The sequence below is a fragment of the Nilaparvata lugens genome, chromosome 8, assembly GCF_014356525.2.
Source record: "Nilaparvata lugens isolate BPH chromosome 8, ASM1435652v1, whole genome shotgun sequence".
Lineage (NCBI taxonomy): Eukaryota > Metazoa > Arthropoda > Insecta > Hemiptera > Delphacidae > Nilaparvata > Nilaparvata lugens.
The window spans coordinates 2,672,688-2,692,838 of record NC_052511.1 but is presented as its reverse complement, the minus strand read 5'-3'; the positions used below and the strand labels follow the sequence as shown (position 1 = coordinate 2,692,838).

Here is a 20,151-nt window from a genome sequence, read left to right as displayed (position 1 = left end):
AAACCGTGAAAAACATGGTTTTTTAGTAATTATCCGCCAATTTTCTCGAGAATATTACGCAGCTCCTGCAATTTTCCCAGAAATGAGACTCATGTCAGTTGATAGGGCTTTTAAAGAGCTATCCATGGTATAAATTTGAAGAAAATCGTTAGAGCCGTTTTCGAGAAAACCGTAAAAAACATGGTTTTTTAGTAACTATCCGCCATTTTTCTCGAGAATATTACGCAGCTCCTGCAATTTTCCCAAAAATGAGACTCATGTCAGTTGATAGGGCTTATAAATAGCTATCCATGGTATAATTTAAAGAAAATCGTTAGAGCCGTTTTTGAGAAAATCGTGAAAAACATGGTTTTTTAGTAATTATCCGCCATTTTTTCCGCCATCTTGAATTGAATTTTATTGAATTTCTTATTGTCAGGTCCTCATGGTATAAGGACCTTAAGTTTAAAATTTCAAGTCAATCGGTTAATTAGGAATGGAGTTATCGTGTTCACAGACATGCACACATATACACACACACACACACACACACACACACACACACACACACACCACACACACACACACACACACACAGACCAACACCCAAAAATCATGTTTTTGGACTCAGGGGACCTTGAAAAGTATAGAAAACTTGAAATTGGGGTACCTTAATTTTTTTGGAAAGCAATACTTTCCTTACCTATGGTTGTAGGGCAAGGAAAGTAAAAACATGGTTTTTTAGTAATTATCCGCAATCTTGAATTGAATTCTATTGAATTTCTTATTGTCGGATCCTCATGGTATAAGGACCTTAAGTTTAAAATTTCAAGTCAATCGGTTGATTAGGAATGGAGTTATCGTGCTCATAGACATACACATACACAGACCAACACCCAAAAATCATGTTTTTGGACTAAGGGGACCTTAGGGGAACGTATAGAAAACTTGAAATTAAGGTACCTTAATTTTTTTGGAAAGCAATACTTTGCTTACCAATGTATGGTAATAGGGCAAGGAAGTACCGACCAGCCTTAAATGAACAAAAACATGTTTTATATTGTAACGTCATTTTCTGACTGAATTTGTTTGACTCAATATTGCAGAGTGGTGGAACACCAGAAGGAGAACAAAATGTCATCGCAAAGTCTGAGCACCGTGTTTGCGCCGACTCTGATGCCAATACCTGACCTCACCAAGTATGGCAGCTCGCTCCCCGACCTGTCCAATGAGATCGCCGCAATTCAACTGCTCATCGACCACTGCTACGAAATATTCAGCTGATTCCACACTTTTCTTGTTTCAATTGTTGTCCCAACGGCAACATTGGTAGGGCGTAAGGTACGTAAACAGTTGTTGACGGTTTCCTAGTTTCTACAACAATGGGCCATATGAATAAAGTTGAGCATTTGCTTATACTTCTAGAATATTGAGCATATGCTTCATTTTCTATGAATAAACGTGAGCAAAAGCATTTGCTAATGCTCATCAACAAAATAAATTGAGCATTTGCTCAAAATTGTATGAATAAACTAGAGCATTTGCTCAACTTTTGAAGCAAATGCTTCAAAAAAGGTGAGTCTAGTCTGGAGCGGCTTTTCACCTTTTGCTCATAGTAAAATGGCTCAACTAATTCGTGTGAGTAAGAGGAAACTATACCAGATACGATCACAACCAATAGTTGAGAACTATAAAACTCCGTTTAGATTCAACCATGATAATATATATCACCATTATTCCTACAAAAGATACCTTTCCGATATAAAAATTTAAGAAGATGAGAGTGTAGACGATTATAAGAAAGCTATTGATATTATAAGATTATGCTGAAGATTATTAGAGATGACATTTTTTCACGCTATTATTTCAAAATTCAGAACTCCATTAACCTAAAACTCAATTCATAGATTAGAGAACAGAGCAGACGACCAAACACAACGAACAGAAACAGACGACCAAACACACCACAGACGACGAACTTGATTCTTGTACTATCTGCCATATTGGTAGAGTACAAGGTACAGTCACACACTCACCACTTGTTCCCTATAATGGCAGTGGAGAAAGATAGGAGAACATCGTTGCCGATCCTCACTGTTTAGTCAATGCCTTCTTGACCGTAGCTGATACAGGTTTATTGATGTAATATTAACTGTTCAAAAATAATCGTCGTCCCCAATTATATGAACATTTATTATCAAAATATGTTTATATATTTGTTGGTGAACCAATTTATAACATGTACCGTAATATAGGTACAGTGTTGTGGTTAATTAAAAACTTACGACCAAATTTTGTTTTATTTAGGCTTGTATTACATTAGGCCACTAGACTGAGACGTTAGTGGTGACCGTGTGTAATGTGGGACGCCACAAGTGTCCGAGCCTGGTGTTTTAATGTAACACGGGTCTTACAAATCAAACATATGAAGTATCCGTATGAAATTTGAAGATAAGCACACTAAAGAGATTTTATAATAGATAACCTTGAGTACAGTAGATAATACCATAGAGAAACAATAGTTTATGATATCATTTCTCTATGATAATACCCTATAAAAACCTCTTTGTGCCGGTTGCACGTACGTCGGTTAAATTTTAATCGTGATTAATTCCACGAGCACCAATCAGAGAAGCCGTCTTTTCAAAAACGAATTAATCACTTTTAAAATTTAACCGGCTGTTGGGCAACCTGGTCTTTGTGTCTAGCTTTCAAAAAAAACCTACATTATGATCGACATCTTGCAATGGTTGCTGGTTGGTGCTGTGAAGTAGAACCTTACCATCAATAAAAGTCCATTCTCTGTTCATACTTACTTACCTACTCTGATTACTTTCAATATTCATCAGCATTTAGGGCGAGACCATATTAGCGGTTTTTTAGGTGCCAAACCAATCAGCCTATCGGAGAGCTTTCTGCCCTGCCTACGCCGTCTGAAAACGCTTGAAAAACGCCTAATTCGGTCACGTCTATTTTCTTTGCTTTAATGAATCCAGTAATTTCTTCAGATGTTGCCTTTAATCTACTCTATATAGAACTGAATTTAAACCACGTTTTATCATTGACCCAAAACTTTAAAATGATTTTAATATGCAATAAAAAGTCAGGAATGGAATAGTAAGGGCTATAGCCTGTTTTTCCGTTTCCAATCATTTTATGATTAAGTTGTTTTCTCATTGTTGTTAAATGAAAATTAAATAAATGAAAGGTTACTGACAATTTTAATAACTGGTTGATGAAATAAACCATGGTTTAATTTCAGTTTAAAAATAAGACTGAAGGGTGATAATCTAAAGAAAGGATAATCAGGAGGCAAACTACTATTATGTACATTGCAATAAAAATAGTTCATATTCTTCCATAAAATGGAGTCCAAATATTTTTGGTAGGCAGTATTTTAACCAATAATTGAATAAAATTCAAGAATAGTTGCAGTATTATAGATAATAGAAGATGTATTTTATAGTGTCGATCTTTCTATACTAATATAATTAGAGAGTTTTAAACGATTTTTGTATGAATTGCATTTAAAAAGAAATGACATATTGGTAGTTAGTATTATAATGGAAATATTCTAATAGAATTTGTTTATTGTATCCTAAACTATAAATATTGCTTTATATCTCATTTTATTTTGTTTAAATGTTTATATTTGACTGACATTAGATTCTTTATTTTGTTACTAGAATATTACTTTTAAACTGTTTGTTATGTTTGCTAGTTTTAATTGTGGTTTAGATTCATTATTCAATAATGTTTTTGTAATTAATATTATTTAATCTCATAAAACATATTTTATACATGTAATGGAATTGTAATATATTTTTACTTCAAATCCTCATGACCTATGTAGCCAAAAAGGAAAGTCACTTCTGATAAGTTTTTACATGGTTTGTGAAATGTTGGCTTCAAAATCGTCAGGGATTGACAGTATTTTAAGTAACGCTAATAGGCCTACTATTTTGAGATTAATATGTTTTTAGAAAATCATTACAAATTGAATTAACTGGTAGAATTGAATAGGTATTGAACGCAAAAAAAAACTTATAGCAAAATTCTTTTGAATTTATTATAGTTGATTTTTCAAAAAACTTAAACTAGAAACCCATAAAACAGCAGATAAATCTTCAAATTTATAAATTCATTAATTCACCCCGTGCTAAAAAATTATTCAAGCTTGAATTACTTGAAGTAGCCCACGCTTATCAAGTCAATGTTTTTTAACATTTTCAAACTCAACTCCCAGTTGAGGATCACAAGGTATTTCTACCAACGAACATAATTTTTTGAGCGTAATATTCTTATTAAAAATAGAAATTAATTATTGACTAAAAAATCTAACACATTCCAAGTGTGGGTTTGTGTAAAGTAGTTGAAGATATTTAAAGGTGAAGTGAAAGATTGTGGAAATCTGTAAGTATAACTAAGGGATGAATTGAAACTAACTAACAAAATATTGAATATATTGATTAATAGACTAGATTGATTGGCACCTCTGTGCTAACTATAGAGCTAAGGAAATTTTTTATTTTAATAAAAAATACTGTATTTATGGCAAGATTGGTTTAGTTGAGGCTTTATTATAAGAGTTTAGCATGAATTTAGTGATGAGTTCTATTTTACAATCATACTAGGTAAACCGAATATAATACTCAATATATAAATCTTTTATTCCTTTGAATATTTTAGGAAATTTAAAAATACACTCATAAATTCAGACATATACTAAAACTACAATTGCAGCAATATTCAATTGATTGCACCAAGAATAATATTGGTAACGGGGGTTTACCAATGTCTCTATTTTTTTAATTAAATAGATTTTCTATGTATTTAATTAATTGAATATTATATACTATTTATTATCTTAAAATACCATGTTTAAAGCTGTGTGTAGAAAATATTGTCTTCAATAATCAAGTAAAATATTCCTGTTGCCTTAGGAAAAAAATGTTAATTTATCTTCAGTTTTGAGGCTTTTACAGAACCACTTTTTGTGCTAGAGCATTATTCCTTAAAATTATTGATTGTCTTAAATCTTAAGACTTGTTCAGCAAATTACAAAAATTGATATCAAGCTATATTCTACTCTAAGTGAGTTCTTTAACATAGGTATTAAGTGTTTCAAATTGAGCAGCCTCAACAGTATTTAAGCCACAGTGCTTAGAAAATTTGAAATGAAAGTAAGTTAGTTTTTTCTGGAAACCGAAGAACAACAAATTGTGAAGAAGTCTATTCAAACACCCAAGTTGTGGAAAAGCAAAGGAATCACAAAACAGTTGAGTTCAGATTGTATCAATACTTAGGTTGATTCTGAAAGCCGCCGATGGTTGAGATAGAATCAATCTAATATTTTCTTCAAAACGATTACGAATCGGCGCAAAGTCCATGATATTTTTCGGTTTTGCCTGCAGCCAAAACTTATCAAATTCGTAGAACAGATAGCAGTACAGCTGATGGAAAAGTCTTATACTGGGCATACTTTTAGAGATGTTGTAGATATGCGTTTTAAATGTGCCATCTTTTAGTAGATGGTATGCCATACTCGTTAGATTTATGCCTACAATAGCAAAGGCGTACCCTTTTTGCGGGTGCAAGGAATGTGAGAGGACGAAGGTTGCAGCACTGGGATATTCCTCGGCGAAAAATAGAAGATTTTCTAGTCCTAGAATACCCATGCCTCTGAAATCGGTTTTGGGATCGTCGCCCTGAAAGCCAATGTCTTGCCATTGTTTGGTCACCCTGCTTTCTAGCGGCACAGATGGCATCAGTTTTTCCCACAATTTCAGAAGTTTTTTCTCGTGATCACTGTTTGTGGCATCGTATTGACAAGTTCTTAAATGTTCTATTTCACTCACCAGTTGCCGGTAGCCCCAAATATGTTCTGAACACCTCACAAATGACGGCGCAAACTGATTGTGAACGTACGGATTTATTTCCTTGACAGTTAGCACAGTTCCTACCGCATACTGGAGAGATGACTTCAGAACGCGGCCGCATAGCTTTCGTTCGTCGCTGAGTTTATCTAAACACTGCACCATTTTTTTAATTTCTGGACTCCTAGACAACTGTAAGGATCTTTCAACGCCGTAAGATCTTGAGTAACCAGCCGCTTCACCATAGCATATCCTCTGAAGTTCGCATAGTCTTGTTGTTTTACGAAGTAGCCACTTCAAAATCGGTCTCAAATAATAGTACAAGTTGAGCCATATACTATTGAACATACTCCAATGATTTAGGCGCACGCTTAAACAGGTAACTCACTATGTATGCCGCAAATTGAAACATAGAAAACTGATAAAAGACATTTAAAATAATTTTAAATTTAATAAGACACAAACGGATTTTAGTTGGAATGGCGTCCAGCGGTGACGTTTGAGTTTGACACAATTTGTAGGTTAGGATTCGATCAGCTGTTTTTACGTTGCTTTAAACAACATGCCGCAATGTGTAATTAAACATCAAAAATAACATTTATAATCAACATAAATAAAATTATAATATCATTTTTAAGTTACAATAAATTTATATTTGTATTTATTATTCAAATTGATTGATATTATTTTGTCAATGCCATCTATAATACTGGGCTGTCTCCTACTTGACCGTCCTGCAAGTTGACCGTCCAACAAGTTGAGCGACCTTATGACGTCATAAGGACGCAATACTACAATATCGATATTCTAATACTATCGGAACTAGTGATATCGGCACATATCGGAATCAGAATATCGATGTCAAAGTTTCATCATTCCTCTACATAACTACATCTACATCATTCATCAAGAAGGCATTGCCATCGAATTGTCAGTTGTCACTAATCTTGTCAGTGAATTGAAAATATTTTTTTATTCTAAAAAAATACAAGCTGATTATATTATTTTCTAATAAGCAAGTAATTAAATAATAGAATGTATATTTTTTATTGATAATCATTCAAAAATCATGGTCTTCACTTTTATTTTGTAGTTGTCTTTGTTATTGAAGTTAGTATTGGTTATAACCTATAATTTCTTTAACCGTATTTATCATATTAAATTGTAAAATAAACTATGTTACTAGATGTAAATGAAATATCAGAGTAATATTACAAGTGAAACATTAAAATATTAATATATTTATAAAGAGAACTAATTTCTCAAAGATAATTTAATTTGTTTTGTACGGTATAGGGTGATTGGGGGCGGATTTTAAACAACTTAATTTTTAAACTTAGTGAAAGAAAATATTCTCATTAATTACCAACCAATTTATTCTTATAATTCCAATCACATACTAAAGTAAATTAATTTTATAAATAATTGTTCGTTTCAGTTTGAATATGACGTCCCTATTTGACCAGTATGAACAAGAATCTCAGCGGTCAAGAGATCCAGTGGCTCTTCCCTCTTCATCAGATATGGTAATATTCAAATCTAGTACTATTTTCCCATTAGAAGGTTTTTATAGCAATTTCATAATATAGTGTAGCTTTATTCTTTGGCAATTTGTCTAGGACTGAGTCAATAATGCTTTTCATTTCACGCTAGCGCCTGTTTTTTATTCCAAGTTTGTTATGTTTTTACCTAATAAATAAATGAATATTAGTCTATCAAAGGTGAATTGCACGCCGTATGTAACTTAGCTACCATACTCTAATCGGCTCTCCGCATCTTTTCCAATATTAATCCTCAATTTTCAACAGTGATATTGATAGTTGGGGATCTAGAACATCCGCAGTTTATTTTAAATTTCAACACTGCCATTCTGGAAATCCCAATCCTTGGCAACGACTTAAAGTACTATTAAGTAAATTGAAAGAATAAAACGTTGATGTTGTCAATACCACTATTGGCCTATTTGTAAAAAATTAATTTACATTACAGAACCATATTTCATTGCAACACCTGCCACATCTTCAGCTGAACTGATGTTCATTGTTATGAATTTAAATTTATTTTGAACAAATATTTATTTATTTGCATAAATACATACATGGAGACAACAGGTTAAACCCTTATATGTCTCCTTGAATATAGTGGTATTGACAACATCAACGTCTTATTGTTTCAATTATGGAGAAATTACACATCGTACAATCAAATTAGTAGTAAGTACGTGTCACACTATAATAATATCGTGTGACCTGGCTGGCTCAGGTCTGGTGTCAGAGTTTTCAGGTCGCAACTGATCAATTTCAGGGCCTCTGACATGACCTAACGACTGCTTTTTAGGCAGCCGGGACCGACGGCACTGAAGATGACACCATAGGTTTTGAAACATGTTTGTAACTTTTTTAATAAATTCGTAATATTTTTAGACAATATTCTAGTATTTTATTAATACTTGTAAGTAAGTAAAATCTTCTTCTCCTTCGCCTTTTCCCACTGAGGTGAGATCGGCGTTTCGGGTCAGTCCAGGATTCCCGGTCATGGGCTTTGTTTGGAACCGTATTCAACCGATCCGTTCTGCTGTTGGATCGGACGAATCTGCCGGCCGTTAATTCGGCCGAATATGGTCGTCCATTGGAACCGTTTACGTCAGTCTAGTTGCCAGTTATTGAATTAACTACTATCATACACACCACAATTTTTCATAAACAATGATTATATTGAGATTTTGAAAATTGAATAAACAAATATCCACTAATTAGTTATTCATTACAATAATCTTACCTTCAACAAATTAGTTATTCATTACCAAGCAATCTTTGTTCACAGATTCCTTTGAACATCACGACGATGATATCTTTTGTCTCGCATATATCCCACAATGGAACATGCTCTTGAACCAAACTTATCAACTTTTCATTGTCCATAGTTACACCTTTATAAAACAGAACAAATTCAAAAAATAAACAAGACTGTGAAACAATTTTAGGTTAGGAACACTTTGTTGTCTCAGCTCGACTAGTTAGTTCGGCCGGATAGAGCTGGAAAATCCCATTCAATTCTGATCGAAAAATCTATCGGCCGGAGACGGCCGTGCACGGACATATGAACCTGTTGCAATGGACGAGCATCTATTCCTTTCTTTGTTGGGGGATCGTTCGGTAGTTTCCGACCGATGCTAGTTCGGACGAAGACGGTTCTAGTGGACGGCCCACCTTAGTCTCTTCTCTGCAAGATCTTGAGCGATAAAATTTTCCCATTTCTTTCTAGTGCCTTCGACATCTAAGTGGTCGATCTTTTCTCTCATAATAGTTGTAAGTAAGTGGAATATATTATGATAGATTGCATTGTGGTAGGGCGTAGGCATGGGCTACATAGACATGACCGTAGCGGACGATGTGCCGATCTTCGCCAAGCAGACGGTGAACTTCAAGCCGACGCACCGCGTCACGCACCTGGCCGTCAACAATGAAGTGCTGGTGATCACTATGGCCAACAACCAGTTGCTCAGAATCAACTTCCAGAAGTCGGCTCACTCTGGGCAGAAGGCCGGGCAGGGGCCGCAGGTTGAAGGTAGGCCTACGCTGCTAAACTACTCAATAATACTGTGAACAGTAGACCTCGCGTTGTTATAAATCACAGCCTCCCCTAATACTGTCCATCAGAGTAAATTATGTCCTGACTTGTCGTGTCGGCGGAATATTGGTGCGTAAACAACTAATGGCTGTTCAGGTTGTTCTACCGACAATGCAAATATTTTGTTATAAACAACTATGCTACTATCATCAAAAGCTAAACGAGTTGAAAGCAGAGAAAAGTCGGGAGAAAATACTACGCTACTTTGAGTTATCAATTGCAAGCCTCATTGCATGCAATTAATAATCCACTTGACAGCTGATTTATGATGAATAATTCTAAAGTCTGATTTTTACGGTAATATTGGCGTTCAAAGGAGACTCCTTTTCCTTTTGTATTATCCTTAAAATGCAAGAGCAACATACAAATGCTTATTGTCGTCGACTGCGGAAGTTTACGCACAAACGAAAACATACCGAAATATATGTTATGTTATTCTGTTTAATTAGGCTAATTTATTTTATATTTTTTCTTGTATTTTCTTTATTCATTTGCATTTAGAATCAAGAATCAATTATTTTTTCGGCCATGAAACAACATTACAAAATGCAAGCATTAGGCTTCGTCAACATAATTATAGCCTAATAGGTAAAATACCACAAGGTAGGCTATATCAAACGATCAAATTTACAAATACACATTGAAATATTCCAGGTACTCATTAACAGAATAGAAAGCTTCAGACTTAAGCCATTTATCAACAGCAATACAAAACGTTTTCAATGGTACTAACTGCTTAACATTTTCTGGTAGTAAATTAAACATGCGAATTTGTAGATACTTATAACTTTTCAGGGAAAAGTTAGAAGAATAATTGTGCTTGATTGGTTTTTGGTTCACCTAGATATCCACCAGGTTAACACGAAATTACTTCATATTTTTTCTTTAACATTGTATTATTTATTAGAAGTACTATTAGTAGGCTACTTCTTGTTTTAATTTATCTTTTCTTCGTATTGTTTCTTCATTTTTCGTTTTTTTTTACTTTGTACTGTTCTCTTTACGAATTCAAGGCTAGCGCACAAGTCTGACTTTGCTTTCTGTGCCAAAACATTAAGGCCCGGTTGCACAAATGCCGGTAAAATTTTAACTCTGATTAATTTCACGAGAACCAATCAGAAAAGGCCTTTTTGATAAGACGTCTTCTCTGATTAGTTCTCGTGAAATTAATCACGGTTAAAATTTTACCGGCTTTTGTGCAGCCGAACAACAACTGCCCAACAACAACATAGAGACAAATTGTGGAGACTGTATAGACACAAATCGGACAGATAAATCTTTGAAACTCTACAGATTAGAATAGAATATTTATTTCGCCAAAATACAAGTTTACATTTATTTGTCTTATGTATCTTGTATTTTGGCGAAATAAATATTCTATTCTAATCTGTAGAGTTTCAAAGATTTATCTGTCCGATTTGTGTCTATACAGTCTCCACAATTTGTCTCTATGTTGTTGTTGGGCAGTTTAGATTACATGAGTTTGACACTGTCCCAGCAATTTGTGTCTATACAATTGTGTTGTTTTTGTTGGGCAGAGATCACCATTCCAAGCAGCAGTCAATACTTGAAGCTGATTGGCCTATATCTGGACCCGACCGGTAGTCATGTGTTGCTCAGTATGGCACGGCGCGGTGATCAGTCCACCACTTCTGAACTGCTCTATCTCAGCGCCAACTCTAACAAGATCAAACAGGTAACTTGCACTCGAATCTGTATTTTACTTATTTACAGTCGATAAATTACATTATACGGTGCGTACAGACTTGAGCGCAACGAAGACATCAGTCAGCTGATGTTAAGCTATTTGTACAGACTCAGCAAATGATAGGGACCCTGTTAGACCCCAAGGCCACCACTGGTGTATGGTGTTCCTAGTCTAATTATTGTTATAAGAATCAATGCCTTGCTACTTGTTCAAACACGTGAACTCACTGGGATGTACACGTTATAATGGCAGTATCTGTTTAACATTGGTGTTGCTATTCTTGTCTATCATTGACCGAGCGAAGTGAGGTCTAAGATTCAAGTCGACGGTTTTACATTTCTCTTTATGTATATAATATGTTCAAATGTTTATATTTTTGTTTATATATATTTATGTTCCGCATTTACAGCGAAACGCAGCAATAGATTTTCATGAAATTTGACAGGTTTGTTCCTTTTTCAATTTCGCGTCGACGTATACATACGGTTTTTTGAAATCTTGCATTTTAAGGATAATACAAAAGGAAAAGGAGTCTCCTTTGAACGCCAATATTACCGTAAAAATCAGACTTTAGAATTATTCATCATAAATCAGCTGTCAAGTGGACTGTAAATACTACCCGTTCAAAAACATCGAAAATCTTGAAAATGTATCTTTCCAACAACGTTGTAGACAGTTACAGCCAGACCTGATAACAGCGCTCACATTCACACTCCGGGACGACACGTCACGGTACAATAGGACAGAAAGCTCCAAGTTTATTTAGGATTTTTCCTAGACATTTTAAATTGATAAATTATTTATTTATTTTTGAGAAAACTTAACAACAGGTCAATGTAACTTACTGAGCGCGAGATCTACTGTTCACAGAACTACTAGTTAGGAAAAGCTGTTAGCGCTATCCTCTTGCACCTTTGCAACGGTGCTTCATCGTTTGAAACAATGTAGAAATATAATTAGTTTACAAAATATTAAATCCCAATTATGAAAATTTACTATTCAATCATTAGGAAATATAATTTATTGGCGAATAAAATATAATTGATTATTTTAAACAAGAATGAACAGTTTATATTACATCTTATATTGCCAATTAGAATTTTCAAAACATATTACAAACTCTTTATAATATGACATATCATTAAAAATGTAATTAAATAAACATAATTACTCATATATATAATTGAATAGAATTAAAATAAAATATAAAATCTAGGCATCACCAGCAAAAAAAAATCTTTGCCCGCTGGTGAGAGTTGCAAAACAGTAAAAGAAAAACATAATATTTCGAAATAATGCAGAAAGTTGAGGTTAAATTCAACTAATAATTACAATAGAAACTTTATAACAGCAGAATCATAAAACATCAAACAAATATTGTGCAGAGAAAAGACTATAAAATGAAAATAAAAGAATAAAAATTGAATTGCCATATTCAAGGTATACCTGTATTAGCTATTCTCTATCGAGGGCAGTGGCAAGGCAGAGATTCGACAAGGCTCGTTCAATTCGACCTTGGTTGGAGACGACGATTGGGTTCAATGAATGCCTTGCGATGATTCTCAGACACCAATGATTGGTTACCCTTCAGTAATAAGCACCATAACAATCAATTCCACACATTCTCTCGCATGCTTGGTGTCTCAATGGTGTTCCAATGTAATAAGAGCTAACACTTGTGATTACGACGTGTCTTGTTTTCTATTGGCAGTGATTTTGGTACAAGATTTAATGTTTAACGAATGTTATTGCAAAAGTATGAAGGATATGAGTACTGCGCATGCGCTCTGTTTCTCTCCCAATCTGTTTTGCATTTAAAGCAGTGCAGCCAACCTCACTACCTCTCCACTAGCCGACAATTTTGTCTTGACTGTACCATCTATTATTTTTTATTATTCAAATAATTTAGCTATTTCGAGGAGTGGTCGTAGTCGAGTGGATTAGATGTTGGCTTAATAATTCAGAGGCCCTGGTTCGAATACCAGTCAGGGCAAGATATTTTTCTCGGATGGACACGTTAGGTGTGTCCCGGCTGCCTCAAAAACAGTCGTTAGGTCATGTCAGAGCTCCTGAAATTGATCAGGTGCGGCCTGAAAACTCTGACACCAGACTTGAGTCAGCCAGGTCACTCGATATTATTGTTATTAGCTATGTTGAGTTTGGTAGCGAATACCTATCATACTGTGGTCGATTCAGGCAGCCCTGTTAATAGCGATGTTGTGTGATTGCAGACGAGCAAGCTGCGTGCACACGAGGTGACAGCGGTGGCGTGGAACGAGGCGTGTGAACCGGGCGAGCCGACCACTCGACCCATTCTGCTGGGCACCTCGCGAGGCGTCATACTCGAGACAACGCTCTCAGCTGACTCGGACCGCAAATTCCAAGGCTCTGTTGAACAGTACTGCAGCCAGGTATGGCTTCATTCTATTCATTTCTTCAAGTTAGGACCGAGCCACACGAAGCGTGTTCTCAGATGAGTCGGTAGCGCACGATTGACTAATTGGGTTGGTGTTTGAGAATCAGCTTATAATCAGCCAATCAGAGTGCTTTCTGCCAGATGACTCGCCTGAGAACCCCCTGAAAAAACGCTTTGTGTGGCTTGGCTCTTGAGGTCTAATTCCTAACCGACTACTCTAACCACGCTGTATTAACAGCTGTAGTCTACTGCAATACTTTATAATATTGTTGGTTGCGTTCAAAGCCACTGATAAATTCCATCGTGTTTTTTTACGTTCAGTAAAAAACCTGATCACAGATTAGTGATCACAGAATGAACCCCAGAATGGAAACTCGGCTAGTATCCTGACGCCAAAATCCGCCATCTTGAAAGAAAATGTAGCATTCTAATGAAGCAGTAATTTTAATTTCTAACAAGATGATGCAGTCACGTGTCGTGGTCTTGGTGCACTCAAGTCTTGGTTAGATTGATACCTTCCATTCTGTATGCATTTGTGGTTGAAGGTTGCTCATGAGTCATGACTGACAGATTTTTCGCTTAATATATTTGTAAACAAAACTAGAGCCTAACCTATTCAATTGTACAATCAATTAAAATGGAAAACCAACAAGTGATTGGAGTTGTTTTGAATGCTTTGTAAGATATTTTAAATGCTATTGAATTTATGTAATCATGCATTTCTCTGCTCCCAAATAAATAATAATGGAGTCCATTATTTGTAAACAACCTCGTATTCAGCCATGTCTGTTTACGTTCAGCTACTCTACATTCTTTTCCATCGGTTAGAAAAGTATGATGAGCTGATCAGTGAACGAACCGGATATGACGTATTTTTTCTCTTATGAGTTAGACCAAAGACCATGAAGAGGTATAAACCCACAATGCCTATGCCTTCCCAATGCTAGCTCTTACTTGAAATTAAAGACTACCATTGAGTTATTTTAGCGCGAGATGTTATATAATATATATACTTTTTCAATATTATAGATTACAAAATCCTTCAAGATCTTTAGTATGTAATAATCTTCCAGGTTGTCCCCTCAATGTCCGATTTCAATTGCAAGTATACTAGCGCTGCATGTGAGTCTATGCATCGTTCAACGACCAAACAGTGCTTCGTTCAGAGCCACGTTCACTCACCGCTCTCATCGTTCACTCATCGATCAGTGGCTTTGAACTCAACCAATGTAGTTTATCTGTCGACATATATAATATACGTACTACAATATACAGTTATAGACTAGTGAAGCCGTGCGACTAGATACATCGCACCCTTCAGTCTGCTAGTGCTATCTGGTCGCGGGTTCGAATCCCATTGAATAGACATGGACGTTTGGTCATCTCATCAAATCACCCTCGCACTTCCCATTACCCATGCACAAGCAAAAAAGCTCATTTGGGCATCATCCGCAATTACAAAAATTCGTAGTTTAATTAAAATATTCTAGTGGTTCATTATTCCTTCATAACCTACAACGTATGTCAACGGTGGCAAGGCAGAGTTTCGACAACGCTGTTCTGCTATCTTTCTTCAATGCCATTATAACGTAGACCTCACTATAGCCTTGATGTTGAAGATATCTGCTTATTTTTATCGTGTTTCTGAACTGTAATTCACGTATTAACTTATTTAGTTTAATAACTTAGTTTTTAAGATATCTACTAATTTTTACTGTCACTTTTTCTGTAGTTGAGAATTTGATAATCTTGTGGTAGTTATTCATATCAAATAAGAAGAATAAGGAATTGTCAAAAACAACAATCTTTTTGATACTTAGAAAGACCGGTTTCGGTTGTTACACCATTGTAAAACTCTGACAAACTCGTGGTCGTTTGTCAGAGATTGACAATGGTGTAACAACCGAAACCGGCCTTTCTAAGTATCAATAAATTTGTGTTTTTTGACAATTCCTTAGTATTTTTATTTAGTTTTTACTGTGTTTGTTTGTTGTGAAATGTTGTATTAGATTGTCAATTTTGTTGCAGTTATTCGACGTGGGCAAAGGCAGCCACTGTCCCATCACAGGCATATCGTTCAACAGAATCACAGGCACCGATAAATACTTGATTCTAGTTGTGACGTGGTCGCGACTCTACCAGTTTGTCGGCTCTGTGGCCAATGCTGACGAGCCAATGAGAGCGCTCGCTCTGCAACACATATTCAACGTCTATCTGTCCATTCCAGGTATGTGAGCTATTCAATATATTGACTAAACTAAATTCCAACTAAGGCAACTTATTCATACATCGCTACACTATATTCTCAATATTTCTATAGTTAGGTCCACGTTATAATGGCAGTGTTTGATTAGCAATGGTATTGCTATCCTTTTCTATCATTCAACAATGCTTTCTCTTTCTCGCTTTTCTCTGTTGCCAGATCGTCTTTTAAAAAGTTATAATTAACAATTAACAAAATACTTCATCTTAATTATGAAATGATTGAAAAATATAATTTCTTGCTAAATAAAATATAATTGATCATTTTAAATAAGAATGAACAGTTGATATTACATCAATAAACATTGAGGCATTGACAAGACAGAAGATCGGCAACGTTTTTCTTTTATCTTTCTCCACTGCCATTATAATGTGGACCTCACTATATCCTTGTTTATCATTCGACAAAGCAGATGGCGCTATCCTTTCCCAGCTCCGCGACGTTACTATATCGTTTTTCAAGTTGAAATAAAATTAGTATTTTATTCAATTCCCTTTAATATTTTATTACTGCATAAAATGTTTCATCATCATTATCCTAACCTTTTCCCATGTCATTTGGGGTCGGCTCTCGGTATTAATTTGCGCCATTCTTCTCTGTCTTTTGTCGATGGGTTTACGCCCTTCTTCATATCTTTACACATTGTGTTCGTAGAGGGCGAGCTCGACCCTCAGCAGTGGTAATTAGCGCCCTTTTAGTCATGTGCTCGACCCTCAGCAGTGGTAATTAGCGCCCTTTTAGTCATGTGCTCGACCCTCAGCAGTGGTAATTAGCGCCCTTTTAGTCATGTGCTCGACCCTCAGAAGTGGTAATTAGCGCCCTTTTAGTCATGTGCTCGACCCTCAGCAGTGGTAATTAGCGCCCTTTTAGTCATGTGCTCGACCCTCAGCAGTGGTAATTAGCGCCCTTTTAGTCATGTGCTCGACCCTCATCAGTGGTAATTAGCGCCCTTTTAGTCATGTGCTTGACCCTCAGCAGCGGTAATTAGCGCCCTTTTAGTCATGTGCTCGACCCTCAGCAGTGGTAATTAGCGCCCTTTTAGTCATGTGCTTGACCCTCAGCAGCGGTAATTAGCGCCCTTTTAGTCATGTGCTCGACCCTCAGCAGTGGTAATTAGCGCCCTTTTAGTCATGTGCTCGACCCTCAGCAGTGGTAATTAGCGCCCTTTTAGTCATGTGGTCGACCCTCTGCAGTGGTAATTAGCGCCCTTTTAGTCATGTGCTCGACCCTCAGCAGTGGTAATTAGCGCCCTTTTAGTCATGTGCTCGACCCTCAGCAGTGGTAATTAGCGCCCTTTTAGTAAATGTGCTCGACCCTCAGCAGTGGTAATTAGCGCCCTTTTAGTCATGAGCTCGACCCTCAGCAGTGGTAATTAGCGCCCTTTTAGTAAATGTGCTCGACCCTCAGCAGTGGTAATTAGCGACCTTTTAGTCATGTGCTCGACACTCAGCAGTGGTAATTAGCGCCCTTTTAGTCATGTGCTCGACCCTCAGCAGTGGTAATTAGCGCCCTTTTAGTCATGTGCTCGACCCTCAGCAGTGGTAATTAGCGCCCTTTTAGTAAATGTGCTCGACCCTCAGCAGTGGTAATTAGCGCCCTTTTAGTCATGTGGTCGACCCTCAGCAGTGGTAATTAGCGCCCTTTTAGTCATGTGCTCGACCCTCAGCAGTGGTAATTAGCGCCATTTTAGTCATGTGCTCGACCCTCAGCAGCGGTAATTAGCGCCCTTTTAGTCATGTGCTCGACCTTCAGCAGTGGTAATTAGCGCCCTTTTAGTCATGTGCTCGACCCTCAGCAGTGGTAATTAGCGCCCTTTTAGTCATGTGCTCGACCCTCAGCAGTGGTAATTAGCGCCCTTTTAGTCATGTGGTGGACTCTCGCACATCTTCTCCTGTATTGGTGCAACCTTGTATTGATTGCATCTCCAGCCCACCTAAGCAGTCGCATCTCTGTTCCCCGACCGCACCATACAGAAGGGCGGGTCGAACTGCTCTCTTGTATATACACCGTGTTTACCAACTGCCTACCAATACTCTAGGGCATTGCTCCTGGCTAAAAAATATATCTAAATATCATATTTAAATTGTCCGCAAGTATTTAGTTACCTACACAGCGGCTATTTTGCTATTTTCACTTATTCTTTTTCTTCTAAATATTGGTTGTTTAACATACGAAATTGAAACTTTGCACAATCATTTATAACAACTAGACAAAGCTACAAAAAAATTATGATAATTTTTCAAATTCATAAAACAAGATAGCGGCCATTTAAAATTGTGTTTCTTAAATAACTCGGAAACCGTTGGTTTTACGAAAAATTACAACAATAAGTTTTTTAGTAAATTTAATTGCCTATTGATTGGTACCAGATTTTTTAAGATTTGACCAATACTAACTGAGATATGGCAGCCTCAGTGGTTGGTGACCCACCTTTAGAGGGTTATGTAACGTTATTTTATTGTTTGAAATAACGTGAAATCGCTTTTAACATGCAATGCAAAAAGAGATTGTTGCATCATTGAGGCGACTCTATCAGCATGCCTTGGTTTGCACTGCAACAAACTTTCAGTGGTCACCTATCACTAAGGCTGCCATATCTCGGTTAATATTGGTCCAATTTTAAAAAATCTGGTACCAATCGATAGGCAATTACATTTACTAAAAAAAGTTATTCTTGTATTTTTTAAAAATCAACGGTTTCTGAGTTATTTATGAAACAAAATTTTAAATGGCAAGTTTTGGAGCTAAAGAAGAAGAAACTAACCGTTCTAGTATTTCTTGAAATATTCAGTTATCTTGAAAAATGCCGTCAGCAATTATTTCGACACTCCATTTCCTGTAATTTTGTTCGTTTAGTATTATTTTTACTGAATTGAATTATTTTCAGAAACCTATATTGAAATGACGAGTAACAAGAATGCCTGCCTGCAGATGTATTATTCCAAACCAAAGACAATGCCGAAACACTTTGGCTGGCTGGTTGATGATGGCCTCTTCATTGGACAAGTAAGTATGATCATAGAGATTAGAAGATATCTCATGGTTTTTGTTACAATTTACAAGCTGATTCTTTGCTTACTCAAGCCGATTACTGTCTATTATTAGTGTGTTGTTGGGAGTGTAAGAGTGTAAGGAACGCACAATATGAGAAACTACCATCCCCCCCACATAGCTTCACCAAAAATAACTGCCAGGACTATCGGTTTGAGTCGTGGTTAAAAAGTCATATTCTAACATTAAATACAATAAAAACTAAATATATAACTTTTTCACCTAATAGAAGCGGTCAACCTTCAGAACATTTAAAACTAATAATACATAATCATAACTGCGACACTTCCAACTGTACTTGTTCAACTATAGAAAGAGTTAAGTCAATGAAATATTTAGGAATTACGATTGATCAGCAAATTAAATGGGACATTCACATCCAAAATCTTTGTTATAAATTAAAATATTTGATTACAATATTTTACAAAATTAATTGAAAGACTTGAACATTCTCAGAACAATTTACAATGCATATGCTCACTCAATCTTCCACTACAATATAGAAGTATGGGGAGCAGCCTTTGACACCCATTTCAATAAACTTTTTACTATTCAAAAGCATATCATCAGGGCTGCGCTAGGAAGACCAAGACGCTATCCTAGCAGACTAATATTTGATGAGATAAACTTACCAACGCTTCGCCAAACGTACATAACAAACTTAATTATATTCATAAATAAAAATACTCATCTATTTACTCAACGCAATGTCACTTACAATTTAAGACCAGCAAGTGTAAGTGCTTACAGTTTAAATTTCACTGCATTGACAACCAGCAATCATCAATTCAAGTTCCAGAGCGATAAGCTAATAAATAGGATACCAGACGATTTCATTAGGGATAAAATTACAAGTAATAAATTAAATAAAATAAGATCCTGGGTAAAAGAGAATTACTTTTTTAAAATCGAAAACTAAATTACTATAATTATGACTTGTTTTTAACACGCTCAGTTTAAACTTGGTTTTTTTGATTACCTGAAAAAAGAATTTTTTTTTATTATTATTATAATTTCTATATTACCTATTTCTATTATTGGGCTTGTTGATTTTTGATTCAAGAATTGATTTTGTGTGTTTATTTATAAATATTTTTGGTTTTTGGTTTACTATCTTTTAGTTTGTATTTTAGAATATTATCACGGCAAATGTACCAATAATTTAAAGAATATTTTCGAACTCGTGGCTGGAGCTCAAGGCTTCTTTTTCCAGCGACACCAATGTATA

The 20,151-nt window shown here is 35.8% G+C and overlaps 3 protein-coding genes across 7 annotated transcripts in view; 2 read left to right on the top strand and 1 right to left on the bottom strand.

Moving 5' to 3' along the window:
- The window catches only part of LOC111055343 (N-chimaerin), a 48,078-nt gene extending 46,488 nt beyond the window's left edge, over nt 1-1,590 (top strand). For all 4 annotated transcript variants that reach the window (XM_039433742.1, XM_039433741.1, XM_039433740.1 and 1 more), the window contains one exon: nt 1,086-1,590. In XM_039433742.1, coding sequence (XP_039289676.1) covers nt 1,086-1,263 — 178 coding nt within the window. In that variant the 3' untranslated portion in view covers nt 1,264-1,590. The remainder of the gene's footprint in view (nt 1-1,085) is intronic.
- Nucleotides 1,591-4,028: 2,438 nt separating this feature from the next.
- On the bottom strand, nt 4,029-6,429 carry LOC111053430 (ELMO domain-containing protein 2). The gene has a single exon (XM_022340359.2). It carries the CDS (start codon nt 6,201-6,203, stop codon nt 5,265-5,267), a length of 939 nt encoding a protein of 312 aa, XP_022196051.2. The 5' UTR covers nt 6,204-6,429; the 3' UTR covers nt 4,029-5,264.
- Nucleotides 6,430-6,749: 320 nt separating this feature from the next.
- The window catches only part of LOC111055251 (vacuolar protein sorting-associated protein 18 homolog), a 79,909-nt gene continuing 66,507 nt past the window's right edge, over nt 6,750-20,151 (top strand). Inside the window, exons 1-7 of one of the 2 annotated variants that reach the window (XM_039433738.1) lie at nt 6,750-6,804; nt 7,294-7,381; nt 9,206-9,422; nt 11,024-11,181; nt 13,425-13,604; nt 15,638-15,836; nt 18,760-18,878. In XM_039433738.1, coding sequence (XP_039289672.1) covers nt 7,301-7,381; nt 9,206-9,422; nt 11,024-11,181; nt 13,425-13,604; nt 15,638-15,836; nt 18,760-18,878 — 954 coding nt within the window. In that variant the 5' untranslated portion in view covers nt 6,750-6,804; nt 7,294-7,300. Of the gene's footprint in view, nt 6,966-7,293; nt 7,382-9,205; nt 9,423-11,023; nt 11,182-13,424; nt 13,605-15,637; nt 15,837-18,759; nt 18,879-20,151 lie in introns of both variants that reach the window. The other variant, XM_039433737.1, reaches the window with a different exon arrangement.